Source organism: Microcebus murinus, chromosome 9 (genome assembly GCF_040939455.1).
Source record: "Microcebus murinus isolate Inina chromosome 9, M.murinus_Inina_mat1.0, whole genome shotgun sequence".
NCBI lineage: Eukaryota > Metazoa > Chordata > Mammalia > Primates > Cheirogaleidae > Microcebus > Microcebus murinus.
In genome coordinates this window covers 63,824,795-63,849,915 of record NC_134112.1, presented here as the reverse complement: position 1 = coordinate 63,849,915, position 25,121 = coordinate 63,824,795, and the positions used below count along the sequence as shown (strand labels likewise).

General features: G+C 35.5%; 1 protein-coding gene across 1 annotated transcript; it reads right to left on the bottom strand.

Annotated features, from left to right (window-relative positions):
* Nucleotides 1-717: 717 nt before the first annotated feature.
* DLD (dihydrolipoamide dehydrogenase) lies at nt 718-24,691 on the bottom strand. Its single transcript, XM_012746039.2, has 14 exons — nt 24,532-24,691; nt 22,876-22,954; nt 17,939-18,018; nt 17,371-17,439; nt 16,527-16,596; nt 15,112-15,212; nt 14,709-14,852; nt 13,789-13,890; nt 5,210-5,400; nt 4,343-4,513; nt 3,836-4,025; nt 3,251-3,388; nt 1,581-1,670; nt 718-1,486 (listed from the first exon to the last, which is right to left on the bottom strand). The coding sequence occupies exons 1-14, from the start codon at nt 24,568-24,570 to the stop codon at nt 1,421-1,423; spliced, it is 1,530 nt and encodes a 509-aa protein (XP_012601493.1). The 5' UTR covers nt 24,571-24,691; the 3' UTR covers nt 718-1,420.
* Nucleotides 24,692-25,121: the final 430 nt, after the last annotated feature.

Sequence of the window (25,121 nt, the reverse complement as noted above, 5' to 3'; positions counted from 1 at the left end):
AAAAAGGGAGAAGCCCCCAAATTCTACAGAAACTCTGCCCAGTCTCTGGTGGACCCATGAACTACAGCATGGAAAAGACTTCAGGCAGCACAAGTAAAGCTACAACTGAAAAAAGATTTCAGCTGCTGCCTCCTACAAAGAAGAGAGTTTGGAGTTGGTGTTCAGCCAAGTTAACTGCCTACACTAAAACAAAAATTCAGTTTTCTTCAGAACTGTGTAGCAGAATCCAGAGTCTTTACTATGCATCACTCATAATGACCACGATACAATCTATGCTATCTATACCAAATTTGAGTACTTAATGAATATGAAATGATCCTTAAATTTAGTTATAATATCCAAAAGCCTATTTAGTACTGAGTAAATCTGTTACTTAAACCTTTAAAATGGCCGTTTCTTGAGACATTTATCAATAAGCACAATTTTATAGCACTTGTTAAAGAAATAGTCATTTACCCAGCCAAAGAAATCCACTTAGGAAAAGGCAAACGATTAAAGACTTCCTTATGTATATTTCTCCAAAAGTATATGCTAAACATTTAGTAGGTATCTCAAAAACAGATGACAGGGTTAATGACCTTTTAAATGCCTTAATATGGTCATACAATGTGATAAAAAGATACATTCAGGCCTACAAAAGCAATAAAAAATAAGAATACACACTAGCGGTAGTCATAAAAAAAACTATGACCATTCAACATGTACTCAACCAGTAAATGAATATTTAAGACATTTATTTCAATATCTTCATTCCCTACTGTAATACATTTGAGTCTCCACTTAACATTTGAGATTTATAGACTTTTTCCATTGGGTTACTGCATAACCTTCAGATCTGTAGACCTCAACCGAACCTTAAAAACCTCTTAAACACAAATTCTATCCCTAAACTACAAGAATTTAGGGGTTACATTAAAAGAGAGACCATTTTCATTTACATCAGTTAGGTTTATAAATATTTGAATCTTACTGAAATGACTGACTTGTTTCCAATATGAAAACCAAATTAAAAATATACTGATCACCTTGTTTTAAACAACTGTTCACATACCAATACTCCAGCTCCATCCATGTGAAAGTAAATTCAACTTTCCTGTATCATTGATAAAAGCTGCTTAACAAATTCAGTGGTGTTGAACCTTTCATAAACAGCATGAAAATATGGGCTGATGAAGATTTTCCAGGATGCTACTATAAGTAGCTTTCTGTCCTGCATATTAATGTGATGAAAAAAATATTAAGTTTATGTAAAATATAGATAGATTATCCATTCTGTCCAAGCCTCTTAAATACCTTCCAAAAAAGATTCATATTTCAGTCCTAGGAATTCCTGGAGCTGTGAGCATATCCTGTTCAGAAATGTGACCTTTACAAGATAGCTCCCAGGAAATTTCAGAAAAAATATATATAGTCTTCTAATTTAAAAGTTGATTGGTTTGCCAAATGATGCAGCCAGGTTTGCTTCTCTAAACGCTTCTGATAAAGTCTGCAAAGGAATAAATTTAGAATTATAAACCAATTAATTGTGGGTCAGAAGAAAATTTAGACAGCCATTAATTCTGTATGTTGTTAATAATTACCGGATGTGCATGACAGACTCTAGCTATATCTTCACAGGATGCTCCATACTCCAAAGCAAGAGCAGCTTCATTTACCATTTCTCCAGCACCCTTTAAAATAACAAGCCAAGAAGTAATTTTGCTTCCATGGCAAAAACATCACCACACTAAGAATAGCAACAGTTAAAAGAGCAAGCTTTCTAAATTTAAAATTGCCTTAAGTATTTGTTATAGCAGTGGAGGAAAAGTCAAGAAAAAAGTCTTCCAGGCAGGAAAAGCTTCACAGAAAAGGTGACACAGATGAGCTTGAGCTCTGGAGCCAGATGGCCTGTATTCTTATCTACCAATTACTACCTCAAACACTCACTGGCTGTGTGCTTCATTCAGTTTCTTCACCTCAAAAATAATAGCAGCACTTGTCTCACAAAGCTGTTATAAAAATAGAGTTAATTATGTACTTAGGAAAAGTGACATAGTAAGCATTCATATATATTATTCTGTCATATTAGATACAACAGATGTAAGGGAGGACATACCTTAGGCTCAGTGGTAAAAAAAAAGCCTTCCCTTAGGGGGTAATTGAGACCTGAATAATAAAGAGCTAGCCATTCAAAGACATGGAGGCAGAGCATGCTAAGCACAGGGTATAACAAGCACAATAGCCCCCCCTTTTTTTTTTTTGAGACAGAGTTTCACTTTCTTGGCCAGGCTAGAGTGAGTGCCGTGGTATCAGCCTAGCTCACAGCAACCTCAAACTCCTGGGTTTAAGCAATCCTACTGCCTCAGCCTCCTGAGTAGCTGGGACTACAGGCACGCGCCACCATGCCTGGCTAATTTTTTCTATATATGTTAGACGGCCAATTAATTTCTTTCTATTTATAGTAGAGACGAGGTCTCGCTCTTGCTCAGGCTGGTTTCGAACTCCTGACCTTGAGCCTCGGCCTCACAGAGTGCTAGGATTACAGGCGTGAGCCACTGCGCCTGGCCCCACAACAGCCTTAAAATGCAAACAAGCCTGTCCTCTTATGAAAATAAGAGAAGACCCACGTGGCATGATATTAATAAACAAAATGGGTGAGCAGAAAGTGATGAGGTGAGAAACGTAGACAGGAACAAATTCAGTGAAGCCTTGTATGTAACCATCTGAAGCTAAAAAACACTATTGGATGATCTGAAGAAAGGACATGGTCTGGTGTGTGTTTTAACACATTAACTGCCATGTGAGTTGTATTTAACTCATGCTAGTTTTGACCCTGGGGCCTCATAAAGCATATGTCACACGTCTCTTTACCTTAAGAGCCACATGAACTAATTTTCAAGTTGCATACAACTCAGGCACAGAAAACAAAAAACATTTTTCATTAAATTAGAAAGGATTGTTTTGTTTTCTAAGCTTTTATTTTATTTTCATAATAAAAGACTGTAGCCTCAAGGAAAATACTTTTTTTTCTAGTATGGCAGTCAATGTGTTAAAGAGATAATTTTGGCTGCAGTATAGAAAGTAGATGACATAGTGAGCAAGACTGTGAGAGTCTGCTGGTACCCTTCTGGAAATGAGGCACAGAGGCCATATTCGAAATTTTGCTGGTAATTAGTAACCTCAGAATGAAAACAGCAGGTGGTTTAAAATTAATAAATAGCAATGTTTTCTAGAAATATTAATGGAATTTCTCTGGTTTTATGATACTCACTGGTCCAAGAATATGTGCTCCTAGTACTCTGTCTGTTGATTTGTGCCCAAGAATCTTCACCATGCCATCTGTGTCAGCATTTGTCTTAGCTCTGCTGTTAGCAGCAAATGGGAATTTCCCAACTTTGTACTCAATACCCTGTGGGAGAAAAAAAAGAAAACCTACATAAATGCTGAAAAAGTTCATTCTCATTGGTAAAATCATCTACCATTTGTTCAGAAAATAAATCCCAAGATGGCAATTGTTCATACAGCATATAGAAGCAATGACCAAAAGGCTGGTTAATGAAACCTATTTTGTATATAAATGCAAGCAAATATAAGTTTCTGTTCATCTGGTTATATGTCAAAGCCAAACATAAAAGCTCTGGAATTATCAGTTTTTTAATACAGGCAACTTCTATTATTGCTGGTAAATCTAAGTGAATGATCTCTTTATGATGCCAACAAAGGAAAAAATACATAAATTACAATGTTTTATAGTTGTTAAAATATACTAATGCAATGATAAAATGCTTTTTATCAACCATCAGTGTTATCAGCTCAATTCACACATTGGAGTAAAGCCACCCACTTTGGGGATTACCTCTTCTTTCAACTGCTCTTCTGATTTGCCAACCCAAGCAACTTCAGGGTGTGTGTAAATCACTGATGGCACACAATTGTAGTCGATGTGCACAGCACCACCAGCCATTCCTTCAACACAGATAATGCCTTCATCCTCTGCTTTGTGAGCCAGCATAGGACCAGCAACCACATCACCAATGGCATAGATACTACCACAGAGATCAAAAGAAACATGGTGAACTTCTGAAATCACATCTATCTTCAGTTACACCATGGTAACAAACATGTAAGTGTCTAGTCAATAAGTCATACAAAAAAAAATCAAATGCAGCTCCTTGCAAATCTGTGAATTCAGCTTCTAATCTGAGTAATAAAAAATTCAATTAATTATTTTTGATTTTGTATCTTGTAAGTTTACTATTCTTTCCCAAATCTAATACATTTTAAAAGTAAAAGTCTTATTTTTCAAAATTACTTTTAAATACATTTTAAAATTATTGAAAATACAGATAATCATCCAACTTACTTTGGAATTTTAGTTTGGAATCTGGTATTGACTGGAATTCTACCTCTGGGATCTAGTTCAATTCCAAGCTGTTCTAGTCCCAAATTCTGAGTAAAGGGTCGTCGGCCAATGCAAACCAAGAGTACATCACAAGTGATAACTTCAGCTTTACCACCAGACGCAGCTTCAATACTAGACAATGAACAGTGTATAACTGTTAAACACAAATCTATACAAACAGATGGCTGACGGACTTAGAAATTTAAGACTAGAGATTTCTCAAGTGTTGACAACATTTCTAATAACATAAGTTCATCATTTGATTATAAATATAAACTTAAGTGTCAGGCAACGAAAAAATGTACATATCCTTTAGAGATCTATCACTAAAATCTCACAAAAACAGGCAGTATAAACACAGTGGCTAAGAACACAGGTCTTAGAGTCACAAAAATCCAAGTTCAAGTACTGACTATGCCACTCATTAGCTGTGTGATCTTAGACAAGTTATTTCATTAAATAACATAAGTATTTAATAAGTAGAGTGCCAGACACATAGTAAGCAATCTAATTATTACCATTGATTTTCCACATACCTGTCTAAAAATATTGAATTAATTTTACTCAATGTTGGAAGTTTAAAATTTTTTGATTCTATACTATGAAAAGATACAATGAGAACATTGGATTAATCATCTTAGCATCAACTTAATCAGAATGTCAACACACTAATGCAATAATTTGGTAAGCAATACTAAGCTACATTAAGTAATAAAATGGCCTTAAGTTACAAAAAAACCTGTATTTGCTAATCTGATTTTGAAATGAGTGTTTTTCTTAAACACACAGACAGGGATGATATATCAAAAACAAATGTAGCATACTTACGAAACATCAATTTTTCCATCTGACTTCTTGGTAGCACCAGTAACCTTTGTATTCAACTTAAATTTAAACCCCTGTTTTTGAAGGATGCGTTGAAAGTTTTTAGATATTTCCATGTCAATTCCAATTCCACCTACATGACCCAAAAATTCAACTGCTGTCACATCTGCACCAAGTCTTTGCCAAACTGAACCCTGAAAATAACAATCAAAAAAATCCAATAATCATAAAAGTTTCTTTAGCAAATGTTTAGTAAATCATCTAAAATAATTGTAAAATATTTTCTTTTGCTAACATGTTTGTTAGAAGCTCTGAGGTTTAGCTGGGCGTGGTGGCTCATGCCTGTAATCCTAGCACTCTGGGAGGCCAAGGCGGGCGGATTGCTTAAGGTCAGGAGTTCGAAACCAGCCTGAGCGAGACCCTGCTCTAATAAAAATAGAAAGAAATTAAAATTTATATATAGAAAAAATTAGCCGGGCATGGTGGCGCATGCTTGTAGTCCCAGCTACTCAGAAGGCTGAGGCAGAAGGATTGCTTGAGCCCAGGAGATTGAGGTTGCTGTGAGCTAGGCTGCTGCCACGACACTCACTCTAGCCTGGGCTACAAAGTGAGACTCTGTCTCAAAAAAATAGAAGCTCTGAGGTTTAAAATTAATCCTGTGGTAAATACCTAGAACTTCATATATTTATCAATTCATTCAACATTTATTGAGCTCCCACTACATGTCAGGGAACACTTTAGCTGCTAAGCATACATTAGTGAACAGAACAAAAATCTCCACCATTAGGAACCTTATATTCTGGTAATGGAGATTGACAAGTAAAATTCATGTCAGAAGACAGTAAAGTGCTATGAGAAAAATAAAATGGGAAGTAGAACCACGACTACTACTGAAGGGAGAGGGATTGTAATTCTAAATAGCATGGTTGGGGAAGGCCTCACTGTCAGTGACAAAAGGCTTCAAGGAGTGAGGGAATGAGCTATATAAAGTTAGCTGGGGAAGAGAGTTCCAGGCAGAGTGGAATAGCAAGTGCAAAGGTCCTGAAGGGGAAAAATACAGGCTCTTATTGCTACTAATCACTGATGTATGTAGAATAAACTGACTTCATATTGTATTTTCTCAACAAAGGAGAAATGTTTACTTTTTCTTTCAAATTATAATTTAAACTGAATACTAGTTTATTTTAACTATTAGCATAACTTCTAAACAATTATATATGAAACTATACTTACCAGGCAAGATTAATAATTTTATAGCACTACGTAAAATATAAAAAACTATGAACACATCCTTTCCAAGAATCTATATTAAAATCATCTGGTAATTCAAATGAACTATAAGTTTACATTCCCAATTAAATTAGCTATATGCATTCATTTAAAAAATTTCATGAATTTTTGGGATGAGGACTGAGTTAACTAGAAGCAATACAGTGATACTAAAAATCTATATATATACATATATACATGTATACATATATAGACACATACACACAAAAGTTAACTTTGAGTGGATCTGAACCTGTAAAATTTTTAGAAGAAAACCTAGGAAAGAATCCTTGTGACCTCAGGTTAACCAAGGATTTTTCAGACACAACATCAAAAGCATAATCCATTAAAAAATAAAAATCAGACTTCATCAAAATTAAAAAAAATTCTTAGAAAGATAATATTAAGAACATGAAAACAGAAACCACAGACTGGGAAAAAAATCTATAAAACATTGATCTGATATAGGATTTATATTCAGAATATATAAAGAACTCTCCTAATTCAACAATGAGAAAACAAACCAAATAAAAAAAATGGACAAAATATTTGAATAGACATTTCACCAAAGAAGATATAGAGATGACAAATAAGTAAGTACATAAAAAGATGCTCAACACTGTAAGTCACTAGAGAATGTAAATTAAAACCACAATGAACCCAATTCAACAACACATTAAAAAGATCAATTCGCCATAATCCAGTGGGATTCATCCCAGGAATTCAAAGATGGTTTGACACACACAAATCAATAAATGTGATAAATCACATTAACAGAACCAAGAAAAAAAATCACATGATCATTTCAATAGATGTTGAAAAGCATTGGATAAAATTCAACAACCCTTTATGACAAAAACCCTTAACAAATGGGGTGTAGAAAGAACATATCAAGATAATAAAGGCCATATATGACAAACTCACCGCCAATATCATACAGAACAGGGAACTAAAAGTCTTTCCTCTAAAATCTGGAATAAGACAAGAATGCTTACTTTCACCATTTTTATTCAACATAATATGGAAAGTCCTGGTTAGAGCAATTAGGCAAGAGAAAGAAATCAAGGCCATCAAAATTGGAAAGGAAGAAGTCAAATTCGCCTTGTGCACAGATGACATTATATTTAGAAAAACCTAAAGATTCCACCAAGAAACTGTCAGAATTGATAACAAATTCAGTAAGTTAAAGGATACAAAATCAACATACAAAAATCAGTAGCATTTATATACTCTTAACAGTGAACACAATCTGAAAAAGCAATCAAGAAAACAGTACCACTGACAGTAGCTACAAAGAATATAAAATACCTCGGAATCAATCTAACCAAAGATGTGAAAGATCTATACAAGGAAATCTATAAAACACTGATGAAAGAAACTGAAGAGGACACAAATATTCCATGTTCATCAATTAGAAGAATATTGTTAAAATGACAACGCTACCCAAAGCAGTTTACAGATTCAATGCAATACCTATCAAAACACCAGACATTCTTCATAGAAATAGGAAAAAAAATCCTAAAATTTGTATGGAACCACAAAACAACCCAAATACTTGATTAGCCAAAGCAATCCTGAGCAAAAAGAACAAAACTGGAGGCATCACATTACCTGACTTCAAAATACACTACAAAGATATAGTAACCAAATCAATGTGATACTTGCATAAAAACAGACACATAGATCAAAGGAACAGAATAGAAAGCTAAGATATAAACCCATGCATTTTCAGCCAACTCATTTTTGAGAAATATACAATGAGGGAGAGGCAGTCTCTTCAATAAATGGTGGCCTGGAAAACTGGATAACCAAATGCAGAAGAATGAAACTAGACCCTTATTATCTTTCACCATATACAAAAATCAAATAAAAATGGATTAAAGCCTTAAATCTAAACCATGAAACTACTAGAAGAAAACACTGGGAAACTCTCCAGGACACTGGTCTGGGCAAAGATTTTTTTTGTGTAAGACCGCAAAAACACAGGCAACAAAAGCAAAAATAAGCATATAGGATTATATCAAGCTAAAAAGCTTCTGCACATCAAAGGAAACAATCAACAAAGTGAAGAGACAACCCACAGAATGGGAGAGAATATCTTCAAACTATCCATCTGACAAAGGATTAATAAACAGAATATATGAAGAGATCAAATAACAGCAAAATAATAATAATAATCCAATTTAAAAATGGATAAAAGGTCCTGGAGACATTTCACAAAAGATAACATACAAATGGCCAACAGGCATATGAAAAAATGTTCAACATTACTAATCACCAGAGAAATGTAAATCAAAACCACAATGAGGTATCATTTCACTCCAGTAAGAATGTCTTTTATCCAAAAGACAGGCAATAATGGATCCTGGTGAGGATGTGGAGAAAGGAGAACCCTTGTTCACTGTTGGTGGGAATGTAAATTAGTACAGCCACTATGGAAAACAGTATAGAGGTTCCTCAAAAAAACTAAAACTAGAACTACCATATGATCCAGCAATTCTGCTACTGGGTATATATCCAAAAGAAATGAAATCAATATATCAAAGAGATATCTGCACTCCCATGTTTTACTGCAGCAGTATTCACAATAGCCAAGTTATGTAATCAACCTAAGTGCCCACCAATGGATTAACAGATAAAGAAAACGTGGCATATATACACAATGGAATGTTATTCAGCCATAAAAAAATAATGAAATACTGTCAATGAAATATTTGCAGCAACATGGATGGAAATGGAGGTCCTTATGTTATCTGAAAGAAGCCAAGCACAAAAAGACAAATACTGCAGGTTCTCAATCTTGTATGGGAGTTAAAAAAGTGGATCTCATGAAGACAGAGAACAGACTGTTGGTTACCAGAGACTGAGAAGGGTAGGGGAGAGGGAGAAATGAAGAGAGATTGCTTACAGGGTACAAATATACAGTTAGATAGAAGCAATATGGTCTGTTGAATGATGGATCCATAGGTTGACTATAGTTAACACTGATAGATAGTATATCTCAAAGTAGCTAGAAGAAAACAAGCCGAATGTTCCTAGCATAAAGAAAGGATAAATGTTTCAGGTGATGGATATCCCAATTATCGTAATTTAATTATATGAATGTCAAATTATCATATATACCCCAAAAATATGTATATATAATATGTATCAATAAAATAATTAAAATAGAAAAAAAACACAATGAAAAACTACTACACATCCATTAGGATAGCTCAAATATTTTTTTATAAAAAACCAACAATACCAAGTACCAGTGAGGAAGTGGAGCAGCTGACACTTATATTGCTGAAAGCATTGTAAAAAGGGTGCAGCCACTGTGGAAAACAGTGTTCCTCAAAAAGTTAAATACAGAATTACCATGTGAACCAACAACTACACTCCTAGGTATATACCCAAGAGAAAAGAAAACAGATATCCACATAAAAATTTGTACATAAATATTCATAGCAGTGTTATTCACAATACTCCCAAAGTAGAAACAATCCAAATATCCATCAACTGACAAATAGATAAACTAAATGTGCTATATCTACAGAATGGGATATTATTTGGCCATATAAAGAAATGAAGTATAGATACATGCTACAACTTAAATGAACCTTAAGAACATTATGCTAAGTGAAAGAAACCAGGCACAAAATAATATTGTATAAGTCCATTTATATGAAATGTCCAGAATAGGCAAATTCATAGACACAGAATGATTAATGGTTTCGAGGAACTGGGGGAAGGGAGAAATGGAGAATGATCACCAATGGGCACTGGGTTTCTTTCTGGGGTAATGAACATGTTCTAGATTCAGACAGTGGTGGCAGCTGCACAACTCTATGAATATACTAAAAACCACTGAATTGTACACTCTAAGTAGGTGAATATATATGTGAATTATATCTCAATAAAGCTGTTGGAAAAAAAAAAAAAAGGACCACTTTCTGAACCTAAATTGGACTAGTAAGAAATGACAGGAGTGTGGAAAAGATAAGAAGCATCATCCTGGAGTCTATAATTCAAAGTTGGGAATGATGAGCATAGACAAGTGACTTATTCTTTAGGAAAATTGATTTCAAAATCTTTAGAGATTAGCAGCACAATTCATAATTGCAAGGCTGTGGAAACAGCCCAAGTGCCCATCAATCCAAGAATGGATTAATAAAATGTGGTATATGTATACCATGGAGTACTATTCAACTCTAAGAAACAATGGTGATATAGCACATCTTATATTTTCCTGGTTAGAGCTGGAACCCATACTACTAAGTGAAGTATCCCAAGAATGGAAAAACAAGCACCAGATATATTCTCCAGCAAACTGGTATTAACTGAGTAGCACCTAAGTGGACACATAGGTGCTATAGTAATAGGGTATTGGGCAGGTGGGAGGGGGGAGGGGGCGGGTATATACATACGTAATGAGTGAGATGTGCACCATCTGGGGGATGGTCATGATGGAGACTCAGACTTTTGGGGGGAGGGGGGGAAATGGGCATTTATTGAAACCTTAAAACCTGTACCCCCATAATATGCCAAAATAAAAAAAAAAAAATCTTTAGAGATAGGAAAACTCCAAGAGTATCTACCACTTATTTAGAGCTTATTAGATGCCAGGCACCACGTTAAGTGCTTTAAATGTATTACCTTATTAAATCTGAGTAATAATCATGTAAGTTATTCTTATCATTCTTATCCCTGTTTTTAATGACAAACCAAGTAATTCAGAGAGGCTCATTAATTTAACAAAGACATAAAGCCAATAAGAGGCAGAGCTGTAATTCAAATTTAAATGTGTTTGATTCTAAAATTCAAATTTGTTCGATGATGGCAGCACCACTCATTGAAGTGGGAAATGTTAGAGGAAAAACAGGTTTGGTTTTGTTTATTTAAGTGTGGGGGAGATTGGATGGGGACAGAAAGGTTAAGTTACATTTACTGAATAGAATGCCTATGAGACACACAAGTAGAGATGCTGGTAGGCATTTAGATATGAAAGTCCAAAGGCAAGGGGAAAGAATCAGGCTGCAGATATTTTTGAGCTCTTGGGTAATCAAGGAGGCAGTAAAGAGAATATTTTGTGGACAGAAAAAAAGGGTCCAGGATAAACCCCTGAGACAGAATCTAGAGTAATACTAACAATTAAAGGGAAAGCTAAGAAAAGGAGAACTTGTATAGATGATGGAGAATTCAGCCCAAAGGGTAGACGTAAAACCAGCAGAATATGGAATTAGAGAAGCTAGGGAAAGAGTTTCAAAGGCAAGAAAATCAGCAAAGCTAACTGCTGCCAAATTAAGCAGTGAAGAAAACTGGATTGAGTAATAAATCCATTCATGTCCTTATTGGAGTAATTTATTGACACAAGAAGCCATGGACAGAGAAGTGAGTGGAAGTTGATGAAATAGAGCATGAACAACTCTTTTGAGAAGTTGGATTGTGGAGGAAAAGTAAAAGGAAAATTAGTAACTGAAGAAGAACATGGGACCAAGAGAAGGCTTACTTTATGTGTACACAAGCCTGCGTCACTGAGTGCAAATACATCTGAGCATGTATATATAGTACATAGGTGCAGAGGCATATTTAATCATAAATGAGACGGAAGCAGAAGTAGGAAAGAATCTGAAGATTGAAAAATACAAGAAAGAATAAAAATTACAAAATAAAGTCTTCTAGAAGGCAAAATATGATAAGCTAGCAAGTAGAGGTGAAGAGATTAGCCCTAGGGAAAACAGCATTCCAACAGTAACAGAGGGAAGATCAAAAGGATAGATTGATAGGTAAAACTATTTCAAATCTAGGGCATCAAAATGAGAGAGTTCTCATCTCATGGTTTCTCTTTAACTTGATATTTAGGAGACAAAGTCATCTACAGGCAGAGGAAGACAGTGCACCAGCAGAGGTTTCAGAAGAGTAGGAAATTAAACAGCCATTGCAGGGACCAGGACAGTGTGCCAGGTTAAGGAAACAATGGATTGTCAGAAAGCCTGAGGTTCCTGTTGAGGTTATGACCAAGAAATTATACAGGCACCAATCTGCGGGTGTGTTTTTTTCCAAGTATAGGCAATAGCCTGAGAAAACACCATAACAAAGGCAGACTGCTGCATTCAAAGAGGACTAGAGTTTTGCCAAGTAGATATGACAAAAAAAGAAAGGCAGGGCCGGGTGAGGAGGCTCATGCCTGTAATCCTAGCACTCTGGGAGGCCGAGGCCGGCGGATCACTCCAGGTCAGGAGTTTGAAACCAGTCTAATCAAGAGCCAGACCCCGTCTCTACTATAAACAGAAAGAAATTAATTGGCCAACTAATATATACAGAAAAAAAATTAGCCGGGCATGGTGGCATATGCCTGTAGTCCCAGCTACTTAGGAGGCTGAGGCAGAAGGATTGCTTGAGCCCAGTAATTTGAGGTTGCTGTGAGCTAGGCTGACGCCACAGCACTTACTCTAGCCTGAGCAACAAAGCGAGACTCTGTCTCCAAAAAAAAAAAAAAAAAAAACCAGCAAGACACGCAACTCAAGGACACTTGTAAGAAAGTGGTTAAAATGATGGCCTACAGAATCTAAGCTGACCAGAAAAGCAGTCAAGACAGGAAAGGGCAAATGGCAAAAAAAGGCATACAAATCTAGGGACTAGAAGACCCAGTAAAGTTAAAGAGCACAAAAGTATACTAGGAATAACTAAGTAAGAGAGGAAAAGAAGTTATGGTTAGAGAATAAAATGTCTGAAGTTATGATTTCAGAAGCAGAGTAATTCTTAGTGATTATAAGGTACAATGGCTCTGAGAAAGGATATCTAAAATGGAGAGCAAAGGTCATTGGAAATATGTGGAAAGCTGCCAGATGGACAAGAAGGGAGAACAAGGCAGGCAGAGGGTATAAAACAGCATAGTGCTCAGAGAACTGCAAATAGTCTGCCATTTCTAAAACCTAAGCAGTATTGAGATGAGGATGCAGAAGAAGGGAAGAGCCAGATGAAGTACATCATGGTAAAGAGTATAGTCTTTATCTGGAATGCAATTTGCTCAGAATGAGAGTTATATTCAAACATCTGAATGGCTGTCAGATTAAAAATCAATTCAAACAATTCTAGGAAACAGGAAAGATGGAAGATACAGGGAAGCAGACTATAAAATAAGGGAGAACATTCTAATGACTAACAATTACCTAAAGAGGTTATCTTTTAAAAAAAAGTAAACTCTTTATTACTAGACATGTTTAAGCAAAACTCAACACAGATCAGCCTATGATATAATGCAAAGAATCAAACAGGAGACCTTTAAGTCCCTTTCAACTCCATGGAGGTAACAGAGAGACATCACTTACCAATTCTACACCTATTACACCTGCACCAATAACAACCATCTTTTCTGGAACTTTTTTTAAAGATAAAGCACCTGTAGATGACACTATTGTATCTTCATCAATCTATAATAAAAAAAAAAACAAAAGATATAATCAAAATTATTTGGAAAAACCTACTAAAGTCAACCGTCCATATCTGTGGGTTTCAAATTTGCGGATTCAACAAAATGGATCAAAAATATTCAGGAAAATAAATGGATGGTTGCAACTGTACTGAATATGTACAGTATTTTTTTTTGTGGTCATTTTCCCCTAAACAATACAGTATTAACAACTATTAACATTGTATTAGGTATAAGTAATCTAAAGATGATTTAAAGTACACAGGAGGAAGTGTGTAGGTCATATGCAAATACTATGTCATTTTATATAAGAGACTTAAGCATCTATGAATTTTGGTATCTGAGGGAGGGGCCTGGAACCAATTCTCCTCAGATACAGACAGACAACTATATCTTTTAACTGTGATCTCATTCAGCAAAATCACTAAAAATACTAAGTCACTTATGTGTTTTGAGGTTATCTATACCTTCTATCCATATATCCAATTTCATCAAATCCCATTAAAAATGCTAACTTTAAATTTTATCATTCAGTATTCCAAAACAAAGTGGTTAATTTTAATTTCATGTTGAATTCAAATATAGCTTTATAATATAAAGTGTTCTGAATCTGGTTAAAATCACTGCAGAATAAAGACAGGTAACTTACCAAAGTTGAATACCTGTCAAAATATAGCATCTCAAAAAAAAATTATTTATATATATATATATATTACCTCATTCAGAAATCTCTCAAAGTTCATAAATAGCATAAAGTAATTTATAAAATGTATTTTTAAAGGAAGGTTGTAACAGCTATAAATTATAAAGCATAAATACCGTGATTCCAGGAAAAGGAGTAACTTCTGAACCTGTAGCTATAAGAATGTTCTTTGTGTCAATAACCTGAGTGTTGCCATCAGCTTTTGTAGCAGTGACTTGATTTTTGCCAGTTATCTTTCCATATCCATTGACATGAACAACCTTTATAAAATAATGTTTATAAATTCACAAAGTTTAAAATAATTTTTTGATAAACATTAAATAAAAATACTCTGAAAATAATTTATCTAAAACAACTTACTTCCTTACTTAGTAATGTTACACATGGAACAGCAAAAAAATTTGTTCTGTCATTCCCCCTCACCCCGTAACCAAGTTCAAATATCAGCACACTATTAGCATAATGCAATGTTTAGCATGTATACAAAATAAAGCAGATATCTGAACAGTGAGCACTGACCTTATTCTGTTTGAATAAGTGGGCAATTCCACCTGTTAAAGCTTTTACTGCAGTACTCTTCTGCTCCATCATCTTCCCTAAATTCAAGCGAACTTCAGACACTGTAATTTGTTAAATAAATCTTTAGTTCTTAGCTAAATTCTTGAAGCAATGTGTAGTATTTTTCATTAACCAAGGTCTGGAAAATTTTAGCCTAATGCTTACAAAACTGTGTAAAAGACAGTCATAAAATTTTAAAATAACTGATAATAATCACAGCTGACAAAAGGCCAACATCATATCATAATAATGGAACCTATCATACACTATAAAATGTCCCCCTTGGGTAAAAATGCAATCCAAAATAAAATATTATATCCCACTGCAACAACATATTCTCCAAACACCCTAAGATGGTTATAAGTCTGGAAGATATTGAAGTAGAAATGGCAAAGTAAAATGTCATCTGAAATTGTAAATAAAGAAAAATGCTAAATTTCATGAAAACAAAAACTAATTACAAAATACACATCTGAAAATTTCAAACACAGAAGCTTAACACAAAAAGTTCAATTTAATCAACTGGGTTTTAATTGCTCATTTAACTCAGAAGAGAACTCTGAAGCAACACTATAAAATAAAAATGCTCAACTCAATAGAACTTTAGAGGTAAGAAGGATATCTTAGAAATCAGCTCATACAACAACCAACAAATATCTTAGAGATAAGGAAACACAGACTCTAAGGAATTTACCCAAGGTCACAGAGCTAGATAGAAACCCTTGCCTCCAATACAAGTCTCTTGACTACCCTCTCTCTTCTTTCTTTACATTATTCAATTTTTCATTTTCTTTAGTGGATATACATCACCTCTATACTCGGGATTGCCTATATATAGCCCCTTTCAGAAACCTTATTGCTATAAAGAAACAAATGAAGGAAAAGTAACACCCCAAGGTGTGCATGAAAAGAGCCCAAAATAGTATGGCCAGGAGACAAGACAAACTAAATTCAAATGTTATGAAATGTCCTCTTCCTTTTCTACTACGCCTCACTCTCTCTCTCCTCTGCTCTTTCCACTATCAACAGCTTAGGTATGCCTTCCCTCCTTCCTTTTTCTGTATCTTTCCATAGCACTCAGGAATACAGCCTCCCCAGAAATCTTCAGGTTTCAGAGAAACAAAAACTGACTCTTCCTATAAACACATATGCAGACTTCAGGCAAAAGTGGACAACGGAAAAGAATATATTATGGTAGAAATCTGGATTTAAGCCTTTTTTCTTCTTAAGTAAATCTCTACATTTTCAAGATTCTTTATCGTATTCTTGCCTCACTAAACATCTATTACACATATGTTAGACACATGTAAGTATTTAGCCAGAAGAGTCAAGTCAAGCAGTCTGGTAATATTGATAAGTATGAAAAGTATACTCACTTTCAATTCCTCTAGATGCAAAATCTTTTCCATGGGCCATGTGGTAATAATGAGAGTTATTCAATAAAGCCTAGAGGAAATAAAAAGATGAAATTATCAAATAGTCATAAACAGACTGCATACAATAAAAAAGTGCTTCTGAAGACATTCTCTTTCAAATGGTCTCACTACAAAAATGGTAAGTAGCTGAAGTGATGGATATGTTAATTAGCTTGTCTTAATTATTCCACATTGTATTTATAAATCATAACATTACTCTGTACTCCATAAATATATACAACTATGATTTTGTCAATTTACAATAAAAATTTTTAAAAGATATTAAAAAAATTGCATTCTTACATGGAATAGTGCACAAGACTATACCAATTCAGTTTCTCTTATGTAATTAGTCAAAGACAAACAATAATGATATAAAAAAAACACTCAACAATGAAAATAAAACATCTTACTTTCTTTAAAAGCAAAGAAATAAATACACACTTCAGGGTGGCAGGTAAAAAAGGCAGTCATGTTTATATCATATATAAACCTAAAAAACAAATTTATTATCTACTATCTGTTTCATTGGTAAAGGAAAGATAAAAAGAAAAATGGAACATCAGAGTCTATTTGAATTGATAGGGTAGGCATTCTGAAATAAGGAAGCTATTTCAAGAATGTGTGGCAGACTGATGACAGCACCATATTATAAAAGTTTTACAAAAAAAATGTAGTTTTTTATCATTCTTCGGTTATTTTTTAATAACTGTGCTAGTCTAATCTAGACTCAATCCATCCTTCTATTTAGCAGCTAACAAACAAACAAACAAAAATCTCTGCACTGTACCAAACATATGCTCACCTTAGATGGAATACAACCAACATTCAAGCATGTTCCACCAAGTGTTTCATTTTTCTCAATGCAGACTGTCTACAATCAAAGAAAACATCACTTAACTGTATATAACCTACAATGTTTCAGTTCACTAAAATTTCAAATGTCTTAATGTTCCTACAAAACAAGCTACCCAAGCTGTGTTTTACAGACCTAAAATACATAGTTCTTTGTAATTTATCATTTGAATAACACTAAATTCTTTCAGGCCAAAAGTATATACTAAAAGATATTTGTTTGCTTAACATTACTAAATGTACGCTTTTAGTTTTATTGCTGTATTTTCCAAAGTGTGATTACAAGCCAAAATATAATAAAAAGTATTGGGAGGAGGGGAAAAATCATGGACTTCACTTTCCATTCCATGTGAATACTATAACCAAATTAACCTGATCTTCATTAGTCCCAGGCTTACCAATAATTTAGCAAGTTAAGAAATTATTTACCATGTTTTCACCTGCAAAGTATTTTGTGAACATGATCAACCCTTCCCAAATAAGAATGTATCAACACTTAGTTTAAGTTTAAACCTTACCTTGAAGCCTAACTGGGCAGCTTTAATAGCAGCAACATATCCTCCAGGACCAGAACCTATAACTGTTACATCAGCATCAACTACAATAAAAGCAAATTGAAATAAAATGGTAAATTGGTTAAAATTTTCCAAAAATAGCTCTTTGGAAAAGCAAACAACCTAATACTTAAACTTCCAAGAAAGTACAAATAACCAGCATTTCTACACAGTAATATTATATTCCCTGGTATTTGAAGTTCTTTGATGCAACTGAAAATGGCACAATAAAATTTCATTTTCTATTATTTCTCATGGCATATGCAAATACAACTGAGTTCTGTAATATTAAGCTTCTACCCACTGACCTTGCTAAATTCTGTAGTTTTATTTAATGATAACTGACAGGGATTTTTTTTTTTTTTTTTTTGAGACAGAGTCTCGCTTTGTTGCCCAGGCTAGAGTGAGTGCCATGGCATCAGCCTAGCTCACAGCAACCTCAAACTCCTGGGCTCAGGCAATCCTCCTGCCTAAGCCTCCCGAGTAGCTGGGACTACAGGCATGTGCCACCATGCCCGGCTAATTTTTTCTATATATATTAGTTGGCCAATTAATTTCTTTCTATGTATATAGTAGAGACGGGGTCTCGCTCTTGGTCAGGCTGGTTTCGAACTCCTGACCTCAAGCAATCCGCCTGCCTCGGCCTCAACTGACAGGGATTTAGTGACACTGGAAGACAAGTCTGTATGAAGGAAAGAAGCAGAGCTTTGGAATCTGACATACTAGACTTCAAATCTCAGCACTGCCACTTATCTGTGGTGTGACATTGGCCAAGGGACTTAACCTTTTTATAATATAGGAATGATAACACTGCTTTCAATGACAAATGTTAAAATTAAGTAATATAATTTTGTATAATGCCTTAGTACTTCTAATAAATTTAAGACAAATTACCTCTTTTAGGTCTTTAACTTCTGAAATATCAGAAAAAAATTAGTTTCCATATATTACATGATAAATGTTTCAAATTTTATTTGCATATTGATAAATATTATATGGTTTAAGATAGCAGGCTAACCAGAACATTCAATTAATTATTCTGGATATTTATCATGTAAAGATAAAGATAAAAAATTGAAAATTAACTTCCAGCAGCAGGCTTAGGAACATAATAATTGTAATACAAATGTACAAATAAATTCAACTACTCCCAGTCTCTTCAATCCAATGTCAAATAAAGTAACAATAACTTTTGAAACGGAGACAGTCTCTCTCCTCCCCTTCCACTGTCCTTACAACTCCAACTGGTCTAGCATTTAGCAGCTCATTAATGCATATTTACATATATTATCATATTCAAAAATGAAGAGAAAAAAGCAGAGTCTTTATCTAAACATTTATCAGCTGAGAATACAGGAGGGTGAAAGCCAATGACAAACTGTCAGAAACAAGCCAGTATTGAAATGTATCCAAAAATAAGATGGATTGATGGACAGATAAATGGATTGACAGATATGTGTTATTGTTAAGTAGAAAAAATGTTAATGGAAGAATCTATTGGTGTTCATTGTAAAATTCTTACAACTTTTCTAAATGTTTGCAACTTTTCATAATAAACCTCAGAAAAACAAATCATCTAGTTCTCACCAGTATCACAGGATGCATGCAAATGAACCTTTACAACACATGATTCTGATTCACCTTCTCCTTGTCAAGAAGCATTTCACAGGCTGGGTCCCACAAATAAAGTTAAAAAAAATCAAGATACAGAAAACTAGTTGAATGAAATACATTTAGTACTAAATTTAAGGAGTACTTGGAAATTTTTACAAACTTAGCATCAGCCTTTAAAAGTGGAAAAGAAAAACAAAGGGTATGCAAACTGATAACACAAGAGAAAAATGATAAGTCAGCAAAAATGATTAATGACAACTGGATAGCAATCTGCATCTCAGCAGAAGCTATCAGGTTGATACTTCTAAAATACTCCAGTACAATGAGAGGTGATTGACTTAAACATAGCAATAATGTTATTAAACTTAACTGAAACAGAAAAAGCAGGAAAAGTGCTTTGCAAATTACCCTACAAATGTTACTTATTGTATCATTAGGAGAAAAGTAAGGCATCACATTATCAAGGCTACTGCTGAAATAAAGGTGCTAAGTTACAAATCAATTATAATTATCAAAAAATTACAAGATGTATCTCGAGAAGTCAGTCAGTCTATAATAACACCTAGCATATGGGTAATTTGCTATGTGTCAGTCAGCGAGCTAAATGCTTCATATTAATATATGTTGTCTTATTGAAGCTTCATTACATCTCTATGACATAGTTTACTACCATTTAAGAGAGGAAGAAACAACTGAAAACAACTAAGTACCTTGTACAAGGTTGCACAACTAGTAAGTGATCTACTCAGGATTCAAACCAGGCAGGTTGTTTAGATTCTGAAACTTATGCTTCTATACCATTATGTTCTATCGCCTTCTAAAACACTCAGATGATCCCATTATCTCCAAGCTAATCTATGACTTCAACTAAAATGACAAGAAGCTGTTTTACTATTGGAAAGAAATCAAATATTTATGAATGCCTTACCTACATAGAAAGTATTAGTATCTCAATAATCTTATAATATAGTGATGGCAAACAAGCACATGTCAAAATGAAGATAAAACAAGAGTATTTTTAAAATAAAAAAGGAATAGTAAAAGAGATATTATAAAGCAGTAATCATTAATTACCAAATTCACTAAAATGAGTATAAGAGGTATTTGGTAAAGTTTATTTGTTGACATTTTGTTGGGGTAAGCGAGGCTGATTTAAAATGCACTTCAGTAACCTCCTCCCACAGTCACACCCTACACTTGTTATTACCCAAAACTGCTCAGCCTCTGAAATCTTGAATTCTAATACCCCACTTTCTGATCACAACCCTACAACCTCCTAGTACATAAAGGAGAAATATAGTAAAAGAAGAAAGGATCTGAAGTAAACAAACCAACTCAAATCTGAACTCTACCACCCCTAAATTTTGGGGCAGATTACTTAATCTCTCTGGGCTTTGAGGTAACATAGGATTAACAGTAAGGATTTAGAGCCTATGATTGTAAGAATCAGAGAGAATTTATGTCAAGACCCTAAGAAGAAGCCAGGTGCATACTAGACACTCAGTGTTATTCTCTTCTCAGATCCACCTCCCAACTTTAATCCTATAGCCTCCAGTCTCACTCCCATCCTCCATTACACCCTACACACTGCTACCGCAGTGCTAACCCCAGCTAAAACCCAACTCATATAATATTCTCTTGCTCTTCACTGGTATCCCTGTCTCTTGTTAGACAAAGTCCATATTCCTAAGTACAGCATACAAATCCCTTCAGTAACTATTTCTCCAGCCTCAACTCCCACCACATTCTGCTTACCCACCAATACCATGCAGTTTAAGCTTCAGTAATGGTGAACTAGTGTTTGTGCATGTACATGGACAGAATTATTGTGGTCTACCTTTGTAGAGTCTGTTCTATCTACCTAGAAATAAATACCGACAGCACACATTTCACATTAACATACTACTCTAAGCTCATGGGATACATAAAAATGACACAGCCCTGGTTCTTATAGTCTATAAAGAAAAAGAATTACAATAAAAGATCCAAGCTGTAAACTGAGTAATCCTCATCCTTTTCAGATCACAACATAATTCCTTAGGAAAGAATTCTGTGACTATTCCCAATCCATATATAGATTTCATAGCTCCCTATGCTTAGCTTTCTTGACCTGTGCAAAGCTAGAATAAATTACTCACTCACTTTTGGTCACTGGTGACTAGGATCCTCCCTCTATCCTTCCTCTAAGAATAAAACATCCAAAATGATGGTTTGTTAACAGCTAAGGATACAAGATTAAATTATTTCACAGAATGCAGGGAGACTGATGGCCACCTAATGATTTCTACAGTGAAGCTTTAAGACATCTGATTTTACTTATAATCTATATAGGTGAATCCAGTACATGTCAAAATACCTAATTTCAAATAATCAATACCCTTCATACTAAGAGATCAAAATATTTCCATATAAGCCCATTGACTTTCTGTTTTAAATACTTAAAAATTAAAATGCATATCCTTTATAGAAACTTCAAAAATATAAAAAAGTATAAAGAGGAAAATTCCATGATATATAGCTTCCTTTTAGGGTACACCCTGCTGCTCTTTAAAATGCGCTTTCAATAAACTCATCAAGATTTTCATTCACAATGTCAAAAAGGACAACTTACCATTCATGATGATTGTATTAAAACAGTATTAAAACAACCAACACAAACTTACCTAGTAGACAAAATTAACTTTTTAAAATGTCAACATATGAAATTGCTGCCTTGCTCAAAACCCTTCAGTGGTTTCCCATCACACTGGAGTAAAATCCAAACTACATGGCTTGGCTTACAAAGCACTTCATAATCTGTCCCCTGGCTACCTCTCTGATTTTACATTCTATGGGTCTCTGCTCCAGCCAAACCAGCCTTCTTGCTACTCCTTAAACTTCACAAGCTAATTTCTACCTCAGACTTTTCTCACCATTATTTCCCTCGGCCTGAAATAACCTTACTCCCTCACTTCACACAGGCCCCTGCTCAGACACCAACTCCTCAAAAAGGCCTTTCCAGACACCGTATCTAAAATTCTTTCTCTTCCTCCCTGTTACCTGCTTTAACTTTCAATTACTTTCCAAAATATTTATTGCTTATCTGATATCACCAGACCACAAGTTTCATAAGAGCAAGGCTTTGCCTTGTTCACCACCTGGAACACACTAGGTGGTCAGTAACATTTAAATGATTAAATGTATGAACAAATGAATTCTAAGATTATCATAAGTTATTCTAAATTCACTTGCTTTTACATTGAAATAGAAAGGAACTGTCAGCTGATGAGAATTTACTAATTACTTACTTGACTGATCTGCGTAACTTCTCAGAGGCACTGCAGAAAGTCCCTGTAGGCCATGAGATATTCGATTGAAATGGCCCCTCTAGAAAGAAAGAAAGAAAATGTTCCTATTATGTAAGATATGAATTCCAAAGACAGAACTACTGAAGGTTGATGAAAAGGGAACAATTTTAAGCAAATGTATCAAACACTGATTATTAATGTATCTTCCATTGCCATGGAGGTCACATGTCAATTTCTCCTCTTGGACAATAACAATCATTTAAACTTTTCAGTCTCAGCTTGCCACACCCATCTTTTTATTATGAATATTCAAACCACCTCATATTTAACCTAATTTAAAAATTTATTCAATGGTATTGTTTTATTAAATTTCCATAAAGTGTGGCTAATTTTTAGTGCCAGGGATCATTTTAATGTCATAAGGTTCTGAAAGTTATAACTTAAGTATTTGAATAATCTATAGTATGATAATACTTTTACTTGTAATTATTGTTCCCAACTCTAATCTACCATGTATATATGGTCCATATTTACCTAGAAAGATGTTCCTAAGTCATGAAGTAGAAACAGAAAATTAGACAAGGTAACTTAGGAAAATGCACTAAGTAATGTAGAAACGTTCTGGAGCTACTACATCTTTACAAATTGCACCATAATCTCCACGATCTATATATACTATCAGCTATCATTTCCTAAAAACAGTGAGGTACAAAGAAACAAAGCAATTATCTCCTCTTCCTATCCCAGCAAGCAATTTGGCTGCAGTGACAAAATCTACACTGAAGTAGTAATGTTCTCTATTCCAAAGCAACTCTTGTACCTGAGGGCAGGACAGCAGACCAAAGAGCAACAGATTGTCAGTCTTGAGTTTTAGTCCCAGCTCTTCCTCTCCCTAGAAGCATGGACTTCTAGCATGCGACATTAATTTTTGGGAACACATGTTTCTCATCTTTGAAACAAAGGGGCTTGATCGCTATATTATCTTTAAGGTCTCCACCAACATAATATCCAGCCAAGGTCCTACATACATATGGTTTGGTCATATCTGGTAGGTAAAGAGAGAAAACTGTCTTGACGACAACTGCTGCAATTAAAAACATATGCTCCAGAAGGACCTGAAAGATGGCAATGGACACTTATTTAAAGCTGCTAACACTGACAGCACCTTAGGGGAATTCCTAGAGCTTTCTGTTGGGTAGACTAGGTCTATGCCATTCAAGAAGTGTCCCCAAGGTTACCTGCCCACTGTAGAAAATTAGGCCTCTTAGGGGTCAGGATTAGGATAAGAAAAGGGCAGAAGTTATGAAAAGCCAAGCCATACGCGACAAGGGCCGGGGGCTTACATTTCCTCCAGCAAAGTGGAGGCCCAGGTTTGGAGGTGTGGTGTGCGTGGCTGCCGGCCGTCGCACAACTGGTGTGGACTCCCCACAGCCCGGGCCCAGGCCCTCCACCTGGCTGCTGCTGCAGGAGGACGAGCCGTTACCTCTGAGGCGAGGCCCGGGCTGAGACGGTGCAGAGGCGGGGCCAGGAGTAGTCCGGGACGGGCCCCCGGCCTCTCCCACTCCAACCAGAGTTAGGCCGCGTCCCGAACCCACCGAGCGGCCCCTCCGTGCCTCAGGTTCAGCACGACCCCACCCACTCACACGCGGCCCTCACCTTGGCCAAGGAGCAGTACACACGACTCCAGCTCTGCATTTTCCCCTGTAGTTTCCTTTCCGCCAACGCTTTCACCTCCGCTAAGCGACTCCACCACTTCGCCAAGGTCTCCCCGCCCTGCGCATGCACGAGCGCAGCCTACGTCATCCCCCGGCAGCAGCTCGGTTGGCCTGCGCCGTCCCTTCGTTCCTGTCAGGCTCGGCGTCGTACGCTGTCGTAAGGGGCGTAGTGCTTTGCGGCAGCGGGAGGGGGGAGGGACCATTTTAGGGGGTGCTGTCAAAATGTACGGAAGTACAATGTAATCGTATACTTGGAACACGAAATAAACAAATAAAATTATCGTCTGCGTAATGCACGCTACAGAAAGTAAAGCTTGACAAGTTCAATAAGCTCTTGGTTGTTCTAGGCATTCCTCGGCACTTTCCACATTGTCTCACTTCATCCTCACTCACCATGTGAAGTATCAGTAGTATTTCCATTTCTTGGATGAGGCCTAGTTAATACTACCCCAAGGTCTCTCAAGGGAGAGATAACTGCAGCCCTGAGGCCAAAGCCTTTGAATTTTGCAGCTTTATAATCTCCCCCCTCAA

Bases quoted from the DNA above. Each gene is read 5' to 3' on its own strand.
- DLD (XM_012746039.2), bottom strand. From the start codon at position 24,570: ATGCAGAGCTGGAGTCGTGTGTACTGCTCCTTGGCCAAG. The intron at 18,019-22,875 runs GTAAGTAATTAG...CTTTTATTGTAG, and splicing joins AAGTTACGCAGATCAGTCAA to TTGATGCTGATGTAACAGTT. The intron at 17,440-17,938 runs GTAAGGTTTAAA...CTTTGATTGTAG, and splicing joins CTGCCCAGTTAGGCTTCAAG to ACAGTCTGCATTGAGAAAAA.